We start from the raw sequence: 18705 nt of genomic DNA, 5'->3' as shown, positions 1-18705 counted from the left end.
CTTACCATGATTCAATCCCATTCACCAATGAAAATACAGTGAGCATCTGTGATACTTTTTTGTTTAAAACAGTTGGCATTGGGGGCATCTGGGTAGCTGAATAGATTGAGAGCCAGACCTAGAAACAGGATATCTTGGGTTCATATCTGCCCTCGGACACTTCCTATCTCTGTGACCCTGGGCAAATCACTTAACCCCCATTGCCTAGCCCTTTCCACTCTTCTGCCTTTGAACCAGTACACAATATTGATTATAAAATGGAAGGTAAGAGTTTTGCAATATTAAAATAAAACAAAATCGTGGATGCCATTGGGGTAACAATCCTCCCTGACTCCTACACATGCCACTCTTATGTGAGTCTAAGCCTCTTCTCCTGCTGTTTCCCCTCAAACCTACTAGATCCTTATATTGCTGCAGCATTTCCATTTCATAGAACCTTGGGAAGATGCATTTTCATGAAAGATTCATTTCTGTGGGTAGATGGGCAGCCAAAATTATAATAAAACATAAGTATAAAACTAGGATGGATTGTCAGAGAGCATTTGCCACATTTAGAATGGTTAACATTTTTCATAGGAATCATAAGTTTTTTGTAGGCTCACAGCATAAGGTCTATTGAATTACACGACCTCAAGTTGTCTTTCTGGGGTGTTAGGATTCCTTCAAAAAAGATGTCCTACTTTTCCCCTCTCCTCCATATCCTTCAAGGACTAAATTATTAGGAAGGGCTCCTTGGGCTATCATAACCTATGTTCATTTCACTCTTCTAAATTTCTGCCATACTTGGAACTGTTATCACAGTCTCACACTTAATTGTTCTGTGATTGCTTAATATGCATAGGTCTGGTGTCCCCAATTATGAGCTCTTTGAGACCTGGGTCAATGTATTTTTGTATTTCACAAAGCACCCAGCTTAGGGTTAGTACTCCTGGCTGAATGTATTATTCTTATTACTGATGCTCAAAAACTTGGCATCACCCTTAATTCCTTTCTCCTTTTCTCCACATCATCAATTACTAAGTCTAATCAATACTTCCTCTGCGTTATTTTTCAAACTTATGTCTTACTTTCTAGTCCCACTGCAAGCACTCTTGTCCAGGTTTTTATTTCTACTCTCATAGTATACTGTGGCAAGTTTCTCTATATCATGCCATCGTAGTGTATTTAAACATAACTTTTTACATATCATTCCTTCCTCAAAAAATCTTCAATGACTCCCTGATGCTTGCAGGATAAAATCTAAACTCATTAACCTGACATTCAAGACCTTCTACAGTTTCTGTATATTCCTACAGCATTTAGTTTATTCTACTTATATTCAATTTATACTCTCAGATTATAGACTACAACTAGACTGTAAATTCCTCAAGGTAAGGACAGTGCCTTACCTACAGGACCCAGGACAGCTTCTTGGGCATAGTAGATGCTCAATAAACTTAAATAAAACTTGGGCAAATGGAAGGAAGCATTTCCCTATTTGGGATGCTTCATGTCCTATAGAAACAGACTTTTCCCTATTTCCACTTATATTTTGGGGTGCCATATAACAGTTTCCAGAGTGCCATTAAACATTTCTGTTCCCAAAAGATCATGCGCATCATGCACTTTGATTTTACACAATGAGTACTCATTAAATACTGATGGATTGATAAAGTGTCAGGCCCATTTCTAGAGGGTATTCAGTAAATGTCTGACCAATTGGCCGCATTTTGAGTAATCTTTGTCTAATCAGGCACCATGCAAATAAGAACTTAGAACTTCCTCAAGATGATGACGACAGCTATGAAACCAAGGTAATGTTTTTTTTATAGAACAACAGAATTGTAAGCAGGCATCTTTCACTATTTGAAATGTTGTATAAGAGAAAACAATAGAGGTGAAAGGCATTTGCAGAGGATTTGGGGAAGGGTAAAGAGAACCTGTCCTCTCTTCCTTTACTAGGGAAAGAGATGATAGGGATATATTGATGCTTATTTTGTAGCCTTGATTTAAAAAAATCCTCAATGCCTCAGCATGTTACAGGAATTGGGGGGGAGGGGGCTTCTATTTATCTTAGGAAATAGGATGTTAAGAACATTGGCAAATAAGTATAGGGAAATTCATTGGTCCAAGGAACTCTGGGATGAAAAAAATTCACTGTACCAATAAGGGCTGGTACCGCCTCTACAACTTCTAGACTAAGAAAGAACTGAGAAGTTAAGTAACATGCCCAGGATGAAACAGCCAGGATGTGTCCGGGGCAGGTCTCCAACCCAGATTTTCCTTGCCCCAATGCAGTTTCTTTAGACACTATTCTACACAGCCTAATCAAAGAAAAAAACTACTTAACAGTTTATTCGAGGGGGATCTGTGATCTTATTACTCTGAATTTTCTCTCTAATAACACAGACAGCAACCCAACAATTCCTGTACTTCATTTGCAACTCTTTATATTCCCCCAACAGTTCATAGGGAATTCATCCAATGAAAACTTTCCTTGCTTTCCTCTGATACTGAAGGAATACAAATGGCATCACATGAGCTATTCATCAGTTCTAACTCCATTCCACCTGATCCACATATCACTATTTTTCCTCATACATTTCTTTGAAAGTACTCTCATAAAAACCCTTCTCTGTAATGTCTTGAAGCTTGCTCAGACCCACCATGGGCCTTCCCATTGATCAAGCATACAGCTAGTGAAGAAGCCTATCCAACCTTATGCCTCTTCAGGAACCTGCAGGCACTAGAGTTCAATATTATATGCTGTGGAAATGGAGGTTTTCTTCCTTTTTTTAGTTTCCTCACTTAAATTTATAAGCAATTTGTGTATCATTTGGCTTTTGAAAAATGATTAAGAAGCAACTAGCATCATAGAAAGTTTTAAATAAATTTCAAGGAGGATTATCATCTATTATCACCATTATTATTATATTCTCATTAATACACCCTGCTTAAATGTGCTTTTTTTTAACATCCTTATTAAGAAATATAGATGACTAACAATTTTAAAACTAATTTCAATCCCTTCCAAAGGGCTTAGGTCATCAATTCAGCTGGGACTTAGAATATTCAGAATAATTTTTCCTCCAATAATAGTAGGCTTCTTTCCCAGTTCCTCCAAAAGCTCTCAACTTTAATCAAGGATAATATAAAAATAATAGCTAGCATTTATATAATATCTACTATATGCCAAGCACTATACCATGCACTTTAGATATATGTTATTTGATTCTCAAAATAAACTTGGGAGATAGGTACTATTATTATCCCCTTTTTACAGGTGAAGAAACTGAGACAGACAGATATTAAGCAACTTGCTCAGGTTGGCATAACTAGTAGGTATCTAAAGCTAGATTTGAACACAGGATTTCTCAGCTCTGGAGCTCTATCCATTCCATCGCTTAGCTACCTGAGAGAAATGTACCTTTAACCAAGGGATAGGATTTGGTACCGATATAGGTGTAATGCTCTTACTGCATGCACACCATTAAATTGCCTTCATGTCCTGCTATTGGGATAATTCCTTTGGACCGAATTTAAGCCACTGCTCCAAAGAGGAAAATCTTCCTATCCTAGTTTACCAATTCTTCATGGTTTTTAAAAAAAATTCCCCATACACTTAGAAGCTGAGCATATTTCAGTCTTAGAACCAGAACTGATTTTCCCCATTAAAAGAAACTATTTTTGCCCTTTAGGAAGGAGGGCAGTCTGCCTTCTGAAGGCTTTTTCCACAAAACAAGCCATTAGCAATGTCATCTTTTGTACTGGAATATAAGACATTGCTCTTAGGGACCTAAATGGACTTAGGAAAAAATATACACTCATAGTGGCTCCAACATCACATAATAGAAAACCTAATTTCTTCCTCCCCACCATTTCCCACCCCACCCCTCATTTTATAGCCTTCTACCAGTCAGTTCCAGAAAAGGACAACCTAAACTTGAAATGAGCCATCCCTCTCCCTATTTGTCACTGTGACAAGCTGAAACCAAACCTCTACTTAAACCTTTCTTATCAAAATGATCCATCCCTTCCCCTTCCATCTCGTCTGAAATGGGCTTTTTGTTATGGCAAACCTCAAATTATGGTCTGGTTTGGTCTCTCTGGTGTATGCATTACCTCATAAAGAGCTGACAAAAACTCTTCAAACACTCTGAATGGTGAGTGCTTTTACAAGCCATATCAAATATTAAGTTCCCCTGATGGCATTTTTATTCTTGGCCAGCCAAGGAAGACTCAAGGTGCCATTCCAGGGTATGATAACAATCCATCAACTTCCAAATATCAAAATTGTCTCATAGAACGAAACTAAATGACACAAAGGAGCATATGGGGTTGAAAAACACAAGTTGGGGAAAATAAAGCAACAACTGACCCAGGTGCCAAAGGGCACATTCAACTCTTCCTGCGATGTGCCAACCAAGCAAGGAGTACTTTTCTATGCCCAGGGTATTCCCCAAAGAAAATCAACCCTGTACAGCATGATAGATTGATTTTAAGACTGGAGACTTGATGCTTCTAGGTAGGAGATTCTAATGAAACACACAATCCATCCACCTCAGCCAAAAGAAACAGGGAGTGACAGCACTGCACGTTAGAGTTAAGAGAGATAGTGCTATTCATTATAGAATATTTTCACCCTAAAGAACACATTTTTCATAGCATCTCACAACCAGTAGCTCCAAAGATGGACTCTCCATCTAACATGCTTTCCAAACAGGAACTGGAAAAAATCAAAGGGGAAACCCTACTTATAGCCTCAAAAGAAAGTTACCACCTGAGCTTAGACCAAGGAGAAAATGAGGAGCTATTTCTTTAAATGACACAAAGCAAGGTAATTATTATAAATGCAGTAGTGCAGCTCCAAACTTCAGTACCTAACGGTAAGGGGGAAATGCCAAGGATTCTCATTCTTCTACTACAATTAACCTTACCCCCATCTTCTCTCTAAAAGGTTAGCAACACAATTAGCAAACAGAAAGGTTATTTTAATATATGATGGAGGAAGGGTTGCTGAGGAACCTCACCTGTTTCTAGTTCCTGCCTTCAATATTTAAATGACAGCTGGCCAAAGACCTAACATACATCTTGTTTTGTCTCATTTTCTCCATCCTTCAAAAACTGTTTCCATAGAGTCTCTAAGCAGCAGGGAAAAGGTCTATTTTCTCAAGCTTCCAAGTCCTCTTATCAGCAAGGATGAAAAAACAAATCCAGCTGGACCTATATTTCTGAAGGTCATTTAAACTAATATGAAAACAACTGCCAGGTGTTCTTATGTGGCATGAAGGGCTATCTGCCATGAATTCAGCTGTTTACTTTCTCTGGGAAATAGAACATCTTGTCAGAAAAGATAAGACAGGTGCTTATTTAACTGAATTTTTGTTGCCTTCATCTACTATTGCATCTGAATGAAACGTTTAGTGTTCCTTCAGTTCCCAAACTTTCGCCTCTCTCCATATATAGAGAATTTTATCTTTAAGTCTAGGGACAGACTTCAAAGTATTGGATATATGCCTCTGCCTAGAGCCAAGAATTACTTTAAATGCTTGTTTACAATCCAAAGCTAGTGAAGTTTTGCTTTTGTTTTTTTTTAAATAAGGGACAGGGAGAGCTTCTAACCCTGTATTTACAAAAGCAGCTTTCTAAGGTACAAATTATATTGATAGAAAAAGAGAAAAGAAACTCCATTCTCCCCTTTCCTCACCCACACCTCCTTGGCTTTTATAAATCCTAAATAAAACTCCTGCAGTCATCAATGAAAAGAAACAAGATTCTGACAAAATTCAATCCATGCACAAGAAATTATGTTTCTGTGAAGTGGTTGCCAAAATAAGCATTTATTGCTTCAGGTCTGTTTAAAAAAACCAGTGGGAATAGACAACTTTGATTATGTAAAGTTAAAAACGTGTTTACCAGAACAAAATCAATGCAACAAAAAATAGAAAAATTGCTTATTTGGGGGAAAAACAAATATCTCAGATAAAAGTTTTATATCTAAGACAAAAAAGGGAATTTTTATATATGTGTGTACATATACATAGAGAGAGAAAGCCAAGAGCCATTCTTCCAAGAGATAATGATAATTAATGACCATAATAATTGTCAAATAAGCCAAATTCAGAAAAACATGAGATTGGGATGTACCAACACAGAGTGAAATAAACAGAATCAAAATATACATAACAATTACAATAATTAAAACCAAATAATTCATTAAAAGGCACCCAAGCTCAATATAATTACTATAAACAATTTCAATATCAGAAAATATATAATGAAGAATACTTCCTTGATGTGTTTTTTGTTTTGTGTTGGGAGTTTTTTGTCTTCTTCAATTTCATTTTAGTTTTGCCTTTTAATTCCTTTCTTCACACCCCTCTGAAGTGCTCCTGGACAAATAGATATGCTTACATTAAACATATCACTGGAGGATTACCAACAGCACAAAATCCCAGTAGAGATATGTGATTTTTACAGCCAGGGGCTTTACTCTCAAACTTCCTCCTCATAGCTCAGAATTTCCCACTTAAACCAATAATTAGCTAGCCTTGCCCCTCAGAATGGGAACACTCACTATCTGAGGAGAATGGTTTCTGTGGAGTAGAAAAGAAAGGAGAGAAATATAGGAGGCAAATAGAATCACTTACATATACCTGGAGATATGTGAATGAGCTATTTTGTTGCTCCTTTTCCCCCTCCTCCCCCTATCTTACCCTCCCCCCATCACCTCCTTTCAAGACCAAAAGCAAAGATTATAAATGAGTTCAAGATCAAAACTGCAAAAAGCAAAGATGTTTTTTTTTCTCCTTTGATACAGGAAAAGATCCAATCCCAATTCAAAACACAAAGTAGACTTCCTTCTGATTGCATCCTATCCTGGTTCTAGGTTCCATGTGAATTCATTATAGGAGAGAAATAATCAAAGGGACATGAAGAAGAAAGGAAAAATAATCCACAGATGGACCAACACAATTTGGACAGAGGGATAGTGTGGCAAAGGTGAGGAAGAGGCAAAGAAAGAACAAAAAATAAGCAGGACAGAAGCAAATGTAAATATAATAGCTCAGGACAATGGTCTTTAGAGAACAAGCTAAACAACAACATATTATAGAAAATAAAATTGTGCACTCCAGTCTATTCTATTATAAGAAGGTTGGTGAGAGTGAGCTACCATATTCCTTAAAGAAGATTTGGGCATTAAAAAGATACAGACAAATTAGACTATGTCCAGAGGGAAGAGGTTAAAATGATGAGAGGAAGGAATAAGTGCTAAAAATTAAAGAAATAAAAGTTGGACATGTAGCTGACCAACAGCCACCAAAAGCCATTGTAAACAGACTACAAAATACCAGTTTAGGAGAGGAAGATTTATCTCATTCTATGAGGAAACAACTCAAAGAAGATAAAATTTGCATACCAAAGAGCCATAAAAGAGAAGAAAAATCAAGCTAAGCTAGAGGGGAAGAGTTAAAGCCTCCATATACATCATTGGCGGTTTGTCTTGATAAGGAGTTTTGTAAAGGGTTTAATCAATGTCAAACAAGACACAGATTGTGTGTGTGTGTGTGTGTGTGTGTGTGTGTGTGTGTATGCCTGCACCCATGCATGTAGGTATAAAATAGAAAGGAAAAATCAAACAATGCATTCATTTTAAGGAGAAAAGAATGATGTATATTCATGTCTTAGGACATCGCTATGTAGACCTGTATGTGGCTATCTATGTTTAAGAAATGAGTAACAATATCAGCAGTGTGCCACAGGTGCAATGTGAAGGGTTACATGCCATTCTCAGTCTCACAGGTAAGATATGCAATAGACTATATGGACCTCTAATTTGAGTATCCAGGATAAGTGAATTCACTCCTTGTAGACATATCTAAATTTAATGTCAGAAATTGTTAATCCTATATTACAAAATCCAACAAGAAACCTGGCAGTTCCCTAGGCTCAGGGCAATCTATTAGGTTAACTGATTACAGGCATTAGCCAAAGTCATTTTTTTAAAAGGTCATATCTGAGCATCCTATATGTAGACAAAAAGAAGCATTCAAGAAGTCGTGGTCTCCTCTGTAGTCAGCAAAACCTTATGGGTAAGAAAACCAATGGGGAAAGCTAGAGGTACCAGATTCCATAACAAAAGATTATCATCCAAACTAAAGAACTAAGAGCTATCACTGATATCTGGCACTTCAAAGAAACACTTATAAATCAAATACTGATGGAAAAAGGTAGGGGGAAGCACTTCATGAAAAAGAATGAGTCTTTTTATAATAAAGGATGTGAGTCATCTATTGGGCAGCGAGTTGAACTAGATGACTATCAGGTTTCCTTCTAGCTCTAGGACTCAGAGTTTATAATCAGCACTTTACTCCACAATAACATTAAAGTCCTATCCAACCTTTCTTGGTTTTGGAAAACTTGAATCTGCCAAAAAATGACATTTAACTACCTGTGGAATATTGCCATGTTCCATACAAAATGGCATATTTCAAGGGATACCAAAACATCATAGGATTTAGAACTGTAAGAAATCTTAGAGAACATCTCATGGTACTAGTCCCAAAAAATAATGCTACAAAATAACTTCCAAGTTAGTGTCCACTGAAAACTTTTTCTATACTAGGTATATGTTTCAAACACAATCTGCTCTCAGGGAGTTTTAAGTTTATTGGGCCGCTCATATCAATCACCTTTTCTTTTTATAGATGAAGAAATTGAGGCACACAGAGATGGTGATTTGCCACAGGTCAGAGGTCAAGGTAACAGGTATTCAGTAGTGAAACCAAAATTCACATCCAGGAACTCTGATTCCAAATACACTGATTATCCCCACTTCCACCTAGGACATGTGTTAGATATTGTCATAGTTATCCCTCACCTCAGATGGGTTATATACATGAATATGAGGAGTGGGAAGAGAGAAATAATAAAGTCAAAAAACATGAAGAAAACTAGCTGCAGGTAAGTCAAGGCCCTACCAAGGTAGTACTTCAAGCTAGGTAGAAAGTACATAGACTACCTAAATCCACAAAACAACCAAGCATCTTCTTCTACATGCTACTAAACAATGCTAGTGGTACCATCATACTCAGAAGGCAAAGAAAAAGAGCCAGGAAAAAAATGAATCTGAGATGGCAAACCTATACCCAGTATGGAAGAAGCTTTCAGTAGCCACATACTTGATAGCTATTTGGGGCAATAAAAGCTTCAAGGAGTCCTAGACTCCACTGATTTTTTTCCTTCTTCATTTTACTACTGGCATTTCATAGTCTTTAGTCAATATGAATATCTCAGTCCTCCATTTGTATAATGAGACTAATAATCCACATATGCACACTAAAATCAAGAGCTGAAGTTGCAACATATATATCCCACAACTCAGATTACATATATACAGAAAGACTATGGTTCAAGACTTGCCTCAGATATAGGCAAATTACCTAACATCTTAGTCCCTCTGACAACTACCTCAGACTCCAGTTCTAGGCATTAAAATTTTTTAATATATATTGATACTTTATATATTTAAAGTATATGTATAACTCTATAACATTAACATCCTATTTTCATAGTTTTTTACTAATATTAATTCCAATTTATTCTACATAGATCCAAAGTAAATTTTATTATCCCTTTGGAGCTCCTGGAGAGAACACAGGGGAAAGTAGCTGCCCAAATTATGAGGAGGATGTTAAGGAAAGAGACAGCTTTAAGCAAAGGGAAAAGATTTTAGACTGGAAGTCAGGAAAACTTGGTTCTGACTCTGGTTCTGTCCCTGATTTGCTGAATGATATGAGCTAGCATCAGTCTAGTGTATGGTTTCTTCATTTTTTAAATGAAACAGTTAAACTAGAATGATCTCTATGGGCCTACTCTAAGATGCTCTGAAACTGAGTGTATGATATTGGCAGTAGCATCTTGGAATATGAAGGACAATAAGAAATTACTCTATGGTAGGGCCTCTGGCTGAGACTGATCTAAAAGTGAATGAAGCAAAGGGATCTCCCTCATGATATTTAAGTCCTGCTGACTTGATGCCAGAGTAGCCAGGCCTGAGTATATGTAAGGAGGGGAGAGAGGGCAGTGGAGAAATTCAGCAGAAACCTGACTTAGTGTTGACCCACATTTCATGGGAGAATATGAGGAGCTACCTCCTGCCTTTTACCCCTCATTTGTTTGAGACTTGGAAGTTTGTAAAGCAATTGGAAACAAGAAGCAGGAGGGACATGAGACTATTTCACAACCATCTTTTGGAGTCAGAATTTGTCAGCCATGTAGAAAAGAATACTTTGAGTTCCTAGCCTTCAAGTAAAGAGGTTCCTCATAATAGTTGATAATGGTTTCCACAATACTGACTCCCATTCTGAAGGGGGGAAATCCCTCAAACCCTTTCCAAATACAGACTCAGGTGCTCATGTTCATTTAGGATGCTAGCATTTAAATTGTAATACTTCTTACCAGTGAACCACCTATGAATAACGCTGGCTTCATTCTAAAGGTCTAAAACCATTTTAACAAATAATATAGGAGAATAGTAGTAGCAGAAGGCAGGATGTTGTTGGGCTAAAAGAGAAAAGGTCACCATCAAACCAAATGCATTCCAAAGAGAAGACTAATTTTTCTGTAAGGCTTTACTATTTAATTATCCTTTCCTTCTCAATAAGACCTTCACTTTTTCCTTTCCCCGCTTTTCTTCCTTGGGTGAGAATCCTCTCATAGGAGTGGTTTTGTTTTAACAAAGTGTCCACTCAGCATCATTTTGTGATAGTGAAGGTTTGGGGTGTGTAAGAATGAGGCTAGGATGTGAGAGGGGAGAGTAGGATGGAGGGGAGAGGACAAATGGCAATCCAGAGATCCACTGCTCTCCATCCATTAACTGAAAATATCATTCAGGCACTTTCTCCCTAAAAGGCATACACATTCCTCAGTACACACTCATGCACCCACACACACAAAGAGTACACACAATTTAGAAATATAAACAGTAAACACAATATATACATACCTAAGAAAAGGAAAAAGGAAACATTCACCTTCCCACAAATAAGGGACTTTGGTGTTGTAGTAGGAATGGGGTGGGAAAGAGGATCCTTCCGATGGATCACTGAACTAAGGATAAGATGAAAGATTTAATTTTGCAGTATGTGATAAGAGAGAAGGGTGGGATTAACAGGAAAGGAGCTGAGCTTTGAAAGGTGGAGCTCAGTGGAAGAGACCTATATAGAAGATGTGCAGGTAATTTGGAGGGCTGACCCCGAAACAGACAGGGAGGGTTGTGTGTGGAAAGGTCGGGAAAGAGAGAGGGAACTGCCGAGTTTCCGGTGCTACCACTGAGACAGAGGGCATACGACCACAGATGGAAACTGAGTCAAATGGGAAGACTGGGCTTTGGATGGGAGAAGTCTCTAAGAGGAAGACCTCGGCGGGGATTTGAGAAGAGGGAGCAGGGTTCGCAGCCAAAGCTGGCAATCTCTCGGACCCTTGTCCCTTGACCGACTCCTGCTGCACCTGTAACTCCCTAGTTCTCTCCGCGAGGTACAGCCCAGCTGACTCCATGCTGCTGCCAAGGCTGCTGCAGCCTCAATATCAATCTCCTCCTCCTTCTCCTCCTTCTCTTCCTCCTCCTCCAGAAGCTGCCAGTCTCCAGTCCGGCACCTCCCCATCCCTTGCAGCCTAGGTCTCCCACCTCCAGCTCACCTCGCCCAACACCCGCCCACCACCGCCGTTGCCACCACCGCCGCCACCACCACCACCACCACACATACACAGACACACACACACCACCCGAACCTCCCTCCAGCTGGCCGCCCGGCGCGCACTCACCGAACCTCCCCGGGAGCGAGCGGCCACGGGCGGCGGCGGCGACGGCTGCGAAGGCTGACAGGAGCAGCAGCAGCAGCGGCAGCGGCGGCGGCCGCGGCGCCCGGGCCAGGGAGCGTGGCAGGGACCCCATCACGACTGGCCCATAGCAGGCTGCCCGCTGCGCCCGGCTCCTCACTGCGCTTCACTCGCTCTCTCACTACGTCTCTCTGGTACGGGGAGCTCAGTCCATGGCTGTTCCTGGCACCAGAGGAGGCTGGAGAGGAAGGCGAGGACTGGATGGCCCGACGACGGACCGAGGGAGGAAGGAAAAGATGGACCTACTTGTGAAGGGGAACGAGGAACGCTGCAGGAGCGGACGCAGCAGGGAAGGGAGCAGGAGGGCTGGGCCGGGGCGTTAAAGGGGCGCCGAGGCAAAGGCAGCAGCAGAAGCAGCTGCGATTGCACCGGCCAGCCTCCCTCCCTCTCGCTCCGCGCTCCTGCAGCACCGCGAAAGACCTCGCAGGCTTCAACACCCAGGACAGCGCCTAGCGCCGCCTGCCCGCCCCCTTGGCCACGCCTCCTTCCCGGCCCCCCTCCCACTCCAGTTTCCCCGCCTCCTACCCCCTCCCTCCAATAGTTCCCCCCACACCCTCTGCCTTCTCTCTAGTCTCCCAGGCTGCAGAACCACGAGGGCCCAGTCTCTGGGCTCCTGGGACACGGGAACCTTTGGCCCCTTCCTTCCTACGCTCGAACCCCCTGCTCCGCCTGTTCCCACCTGGCCCCATTGATCAGTCTCTTACTCTGCTCCCACCCCGGGAAGGTGGGTGGTTGCTGTTTCTCTGTACCCCAACTTAGACACTCTTCGTACTGGGGAGCAAGGGGGAAGTAGTAAAGGGGAAAGGTGAGCTCGAGGCCCTGTGGATGCCCTTCTGACTCTCCAGTTTAAAGGGGTACTGAGTCCCTGACCTAAGGTAGAATGAGGGTTTACATTTTGAATTTCCTTACTTTGGGGTCTCAGATTCTGAAATTTAAACTTGAAGTCTAGCTCCACCATCTCTCTGTCCAATTAAAAAAAAAAACCCAAGAGGAAGATAACCGACCCCATCCCTTCTCTAGTTATTGTTTGGTTTTGTGTTTTCTAATAGCACTGATGACCTGCACAGAGTAATCTGCACCCTCTCATCCTTACCCTTGTGAATCAAGGCAATAAATTAGACGTGGAGAATGGAGTGTTTTGTTTCCTGTGAGAAGCTAGCTAGACTGTGTAGATGTCTTGGATACTTTAATTAAGGGTTCTCAAAAATTATGGCAACTGATTCAGATCCTGCCACTGTTGCCTGTTGTCCTTAAATTATAATTCAGCATATACCTACCACCTCTTTAATGAAAGTGGTGGAGAAAGTTTAGCAAGATGATCTAGAATCATTTTTGCTATTTTATCATAAAATATTATTAGACAATCTAAAGGCAAATTGTGGACAGCTCCCTGGGTTTCTGCTAGTCAGTTTTCATAGTCTCACTCCCAAGCCTACTCCAAATGAATCTAAGATGGTCATATAGATAAAGAAAGAGCACTGAATAAAACTGGGTTCTATCATGCTCCCATCTCTATTCTTCTCTGATTAAAGGTTTCCTCTTTGTGGGGAAACATACATCCACACACACATACCCATTGCTATGCTTAATTTGTCCTTCAAATGAAATCTCATACTCCAGACCTATCCTTCTATCCATCCATCAAACGTAATCATCTTGCAATCCATTCCCTCTGTTCACTGTTTAGTGCTAGTATGCTAAGGTACTGATAACTGATAATGGGATAGTCTTCTATGAGGGTTATCCTCTTAGGGACTGTTTAATAATGATGTTGATAGCTTACATTTATATAGAGCAGTGATTCCCAAAGTGGGAGCTACCACCCCCTGGTGGGTGTTGCAGTGATCCAGGAGAACAGTGATGGCCACAGGTGCAATTATCTTTCCTATTAATTGCTATTAAAAATTTTTAAAAATTAATTTCCAGGGACCTAAGTAATATTTTTCTGGAAAGGGGACAGTAGGCTAAAAAGAGTTTGAGAACCACTGATACAAAGTTTACTGTATGCCAGACAATGTGCTAAGTGTTTTACAATTATCTCATTTGATCCTTACAATAGCCCTGGGAGATAGGTGCAATTATTATCCACATTTTACAGATGAGGAAACCAAGGTAAACAGAGGTTAAAGTGACTTGCCCAAGATCACATAGCTAGTAAGGGTATGAGGCTGGATTTGAACTCAGGTCTTCCTAACTCCAAGTCTATCCCTGTATACTCTCCATGCCACCGAGTTCTTTAGTCTACAATCAGACATTTTAGAGATGGAAAGAAATTGGAAGTCCCCTCATTAAACAGTTGAGCAAACTAAGGTTCAAATAGGTGGAGGTATTTTCATAATGTCTTTACCCAAAGTAATGACCCTCAAAAGATATAATTTTAGACATTAGAAGCCAAAGGGGGCCCAGAGTACATAAGTAAGTTCTTAGTAATAAGTTCTTTCAGTATAGTACCATCTCCCCTCTCTCCTTTGCCTCTTATATTCCCTGGCTTCCTTCAAGAATCCAGGGAAGCTAGGTGTCTCCATAGACAGAGAACCAGCCTGGAGCCCAGAGAACCTGGGTTCAAAACTGGCCTCATACATTTCCTAGCTTGTATGACCCTGGGCAAGTCATATAACCTCAATTGACTAGCCATCAGTCTTAGAACAAATATTTAGTATCGATTCTAGAATAGAAGCTAAGGGTTTTTTTAAAATCAGTTCAAATCCCACCTTTTGCAAGTCTTCCCCATTCCCACCACCACCACCCTCCCCCAGTTATTACTGTCCTTCCTTTTCATATTATCTCCATCTGTTTTGTAACTATCTTTAGTATGCCTAGTTATGTACACGTTGTCTCCCCTGTTAGAATACATGCTTCTTGAGGGCAGGGACTGATTTAATTTCTTTGTATTGCCAGTGGTTAACACACAGGCTAGACACATAATAAATCATTTCTAAATACCTGTTAAATGATTGACTGACCAACTTACCATAAACACATATTCCTTCTCCATTTAGAATCATGGCACAAATAAGAATTTGCCAGATGGACCACAGGTCAAAGTCCTCTCTGAATTATTTTATTTTCTAGCGAGGGCTGATTCCCAAGTGGCCAGGGATAGACACATTCAGTGTTATGAACTGTTGTTCAATCATTTTTTTGTCATGTCCATCTCACCATGACCGCATTTGGGGTTTGCTTGTCAGAAATATTGGAGTGGTTTGCCATTTCCTTCTCCAGCTCATTTTACAGATGAGAAAACTAAGGTCAACAGGCTTGAGTGATTTGCCCAGGGTTACACAGCTAGGAAGTATATGAGGACAAATTTGAACTCAGGAAGATGACACTTCCTTACTCCAGCCCCAGTACTTGATCCACTGGACCATCTGGTTGCCCATTACATTGAACCAGGCAAAAATCTATCTTTTTACTCCTTCATACAGCTCCCCCAACCAAAATATTTATACCTTTGTTCCAACAGCCAAGAAAGCAATTGAATCAACAATTGTGGAGTGCTTAGAGCTTTGTCAGATATTGAAAAAGCCAAAGCCATCCACTGCATCCTTAGCCATCACCAGTTGTCCTGACTTTTCTCTTGCTTCTGTACTTGGAAGACTCTGAAAGAGTGAACAAGGGTAAGGATTTTGTGCAACTCTGCCTCACTTGAATCTAATTCATGCACAAGTCAAGATATCACCCCATGATGCAATTGGTCCTCTTCAAAAACAAAGGACAAAACATTTTTCCCTTAATCACACTCTCATTTTCAGTACTCCTTTTCTCCACTATAAATTCTTATTCTGTTTAGGTCTTTCCTATTATTGAAGAAAGCAATTTGAGAAATACTTCCATGATCCATAATTTCACTGGTGTGTCTATGTCTTCCACCAATGTAGATGGAAACTAGGTGCTGTAGTAAAAATAGATAGATAGATAGATAGATAGATAGATAGATAGATAGATAGATAGATAGATAGATAGATAGATAGATAGAGTTGCCTACAAAATGGTCCTCAGATACACAAACCCTAAGTTTTTTTCCTCTCAGAGGTTGTGTTCTGTTGTCATAGCCCAGGAAAACCAAAGGTCAGGTCCAATTCAATAAATATTTTTAAGCACTTCCTATATGCCAGGATTACAAATAATGGCAAAAAACAGTTTCCTTCTCTCAAGGAGCTCACAGTCTAATGGGGAAGAGAGCATGCAAATATCAATGTGAAAATAAGCTACAATAAACCAGTAGTCTTTTAAACAAAGTTGCTAGGGATTTCATGTGTTAGCCCTCCCACACATACTTGAATTTTAAAATAGACTACAGGTAGTGAAAGCAAGAATTGGCATAAAATAATGATTGACTTGTGATAAAATTCCAGGCATTTGTGAAAGGAATTGGAGGAGAAGGATAGAGTTTCAGGCAGCATCCTAACTTGCTTCTAATGTCTTTGGAGAAAGAAACCTCACTTTTCCATTTATATATGAAGCTAGGAGAAGGGTAGGATGGTTAAGAAAAAAATTTAGTTGCTAAATCTAATCTACAAGCTTCAAAACCAAGAATCTTGTTTCCTCCACATCAGTATTCCAACCAATGATGTAGATCATAACTCATCTAAAATTATATTAGTAGGCCATCAGTCTTCAAGAGTTCCTCTGACCAGATTCACCCTCCTGTGGCCAGTCTTGTGTGAACCTCCCAAATCTACCTAACATTGGTATCATGACAATTTTCTCATACTCAAAGCCTTTATATTTTTGTTGACTCTACAAAACTTGTACCCCAGGCTCCCAGAGCTAAGTCACCTCTATGACTTAAAGTGGCATTAGAAAGGATTTCACTGGAGGATGAGGAAAGTATTTAGAATTTCAAACTTTCTGATTATATTTTAAGCTAATAGACTCTGGACAAAGAATGGATATTGCTTTCTTGTCAGTGGAGAAGGAGAATCCACAAAGTAAAAATTCTCAATGGAATGATTCATGCATGGACAAACTTTGTCAATGGACTATAAGATAACTATAATTCCCTAGGTTGAGTAATAAGGAAAATGTAGCATGTGTGAGCAGGTTACATGTTTCCCAAACTAAGTCTCCTACCTCCATAACTTTGTGCAGACCACCCTTTATGCTTCAAATGCCAGGGTTTCTTAATGGGGAGTCCATGGCTGTTCAAAGGATCCATGGATAAATTCCAGGAGGACTGGTAGGGGGGGAAAGCTACAACTTTCTTTTTCTTTTTTTTTATTTTTATTTTTTAGAAAAATTTTCCATGGTTACATGATTCACATTCTTACTTTCCCTTTCACCCCCCAAAACCTACCCCTATAGCTGATGCGCATTTCCACTGGTTTACAACTTTATTTTTCACTACCCTCTAACTAAAATTTAGCATTTCTTTCAATAATTTAAAACTATTTTTCTGAAAAGTGTTCGATAGGCTTCACCACATGACCAAAGGAAATCCATGATACAAAAATGGCTAAGAAACTCTAGTAGAATATAATCTCCCTAAAGGCAGGAATTGTTTTGTAATTTGTCATTATATTCCCAACATTGTACCTTGAAGAAAGTAGGTGCTTAATAAATGCTTGTCAAATTGGATCAGAATGGCTAAGAAGCAGGTATTAGGAATAAATTTCAACTTCTTGGCACCCAACACAGGGCCCTGCATACAGTAAATGCTCAATAAATATTTGTAGGGCAAATGAATATCAAAAAAAGTCAAAAATTTGACTTGGGAAATTAGGAGGCAATGTGGAGAAATATTTTTTAAAGGATTCAGATATATAAAGTGTTCAAAGACAAATGAGTACATTCTCAGGGGCCTGGCAAGCCATCTGGTAATAAATTCAATGGCAGATCCAACACAAAAATAAAAAAAATGCGCCAGGAATAAGGAAGGTCATGCAGAAAGTAATCAAAATGAAAGAGTCAAGTGGAAGGTAAATGTGATTTATGATGCGATCATGATATCATACAATGATGTTAGGGCAAGGCACTGATTCATTTCAGTGAGATTACCTTGTGAAGACTGAGGGCTTGTTATCAAATAGTATAAATTTCCAATCCTCCTGCATGCCTTAGATTATATTTAATAGAGAAAAACCACTTTTCAAATAATTAAAACAATATCAGATATGCTTAAATACTAAAACTCTACTGACTTTGATCATTCTATTCAATTCAACAAACCTATATTGAGGGTGTGCTATTTGCAAGGCAAACTTCAGAATAAAAGACTCAATCAACAAGCATTTATTGAGCATTGTGCTATGTAGGATATAAAAAAAGTCACTAACATGGTACATATTTTCAAGAAGTTTGTAATCTAGCTGATTGTTTATTCTTTGGTATTAGATTGTCATAAACTACTCATTATGAGTATCACTTTATTGTACAAGGCTTTTCATTTTGGATATTAGATAAATATTGATTTCTTTAACCAAATAAGTTTCCCATGAAGTATATATCCAAGTCACTTATCCTGTTTTGCATACACTCAAATGCAGAAGAGAAATGGAAACATGACAGAAGGGGATGAGAGGAAAACTGTGACAAGAAAATCATATGTGAGAAAGGAAGAATTAATTTTTTAAAACCCTGTTAGGTCAATAAACCCCAGGAATTAACCAGACACAAAGCATGTGGCCATGGGAATTCAGTAAACTAAGAAATGTCAAGTGTATAGGTCTGTATGCTTTCTTTATAGTGTCCATTATTGAGTCTGTTTGGGTCCTAATTTCTTCATCAGTAAGATGATGGTTATACAAGATGTCCTTTAAAGTCCTCTAAAGTTGATCCTATAAGCATGTCACCTATATCTATCCAAGGGATAGTGCTTCAGTCAAT

At 39.4% G+C, this 18705-nt stretch overlaps 1 protein-coding gene across 1 annotated transcript in view; it reads right to left on the bottom strand.

Annotated features, from left to right (window-relative positions):
- The window catches only part of PTPRN2 (protein tyrosine phosphatase receptor type N2), a 1449868-nt gene extending 1437933 nt beyond the window's left edge, over positions 1-11935 (bottom strand). The window contains exon 1 of the mRNA XM_044678956.1: positions 11806-11935. Within this exon, the coding sequence (XP_044534891.1) occupies positions 11806-11935 (130 nt within the window). The remainder of the gene's footprint in view (positions 1-11805) is intronic.
- Between the last annotated feature and the right edge of the window lie 6770 nt (positions 11936-18705).

Source organism: Gracilinanus agilis, chromosome 5, assembly GCF_016433145.1.
Source record: "Gracilinanus agilis isolate LMUSP501 chromosome 5, AgileGrace, whole genome shotgun sequence".
Lineage (NCBI taxonomy): Eukaryota > Metazoa > Chordata > Mammalia > Didelphimorphia > Didelphidae > Gracilinanus > Gracilinanus agilis.
The sequence above is the reverse complement of the archived record's forward strand: the minus strand, read 5'-3'. Positions and strand labels throughout refer to the sequence as shown.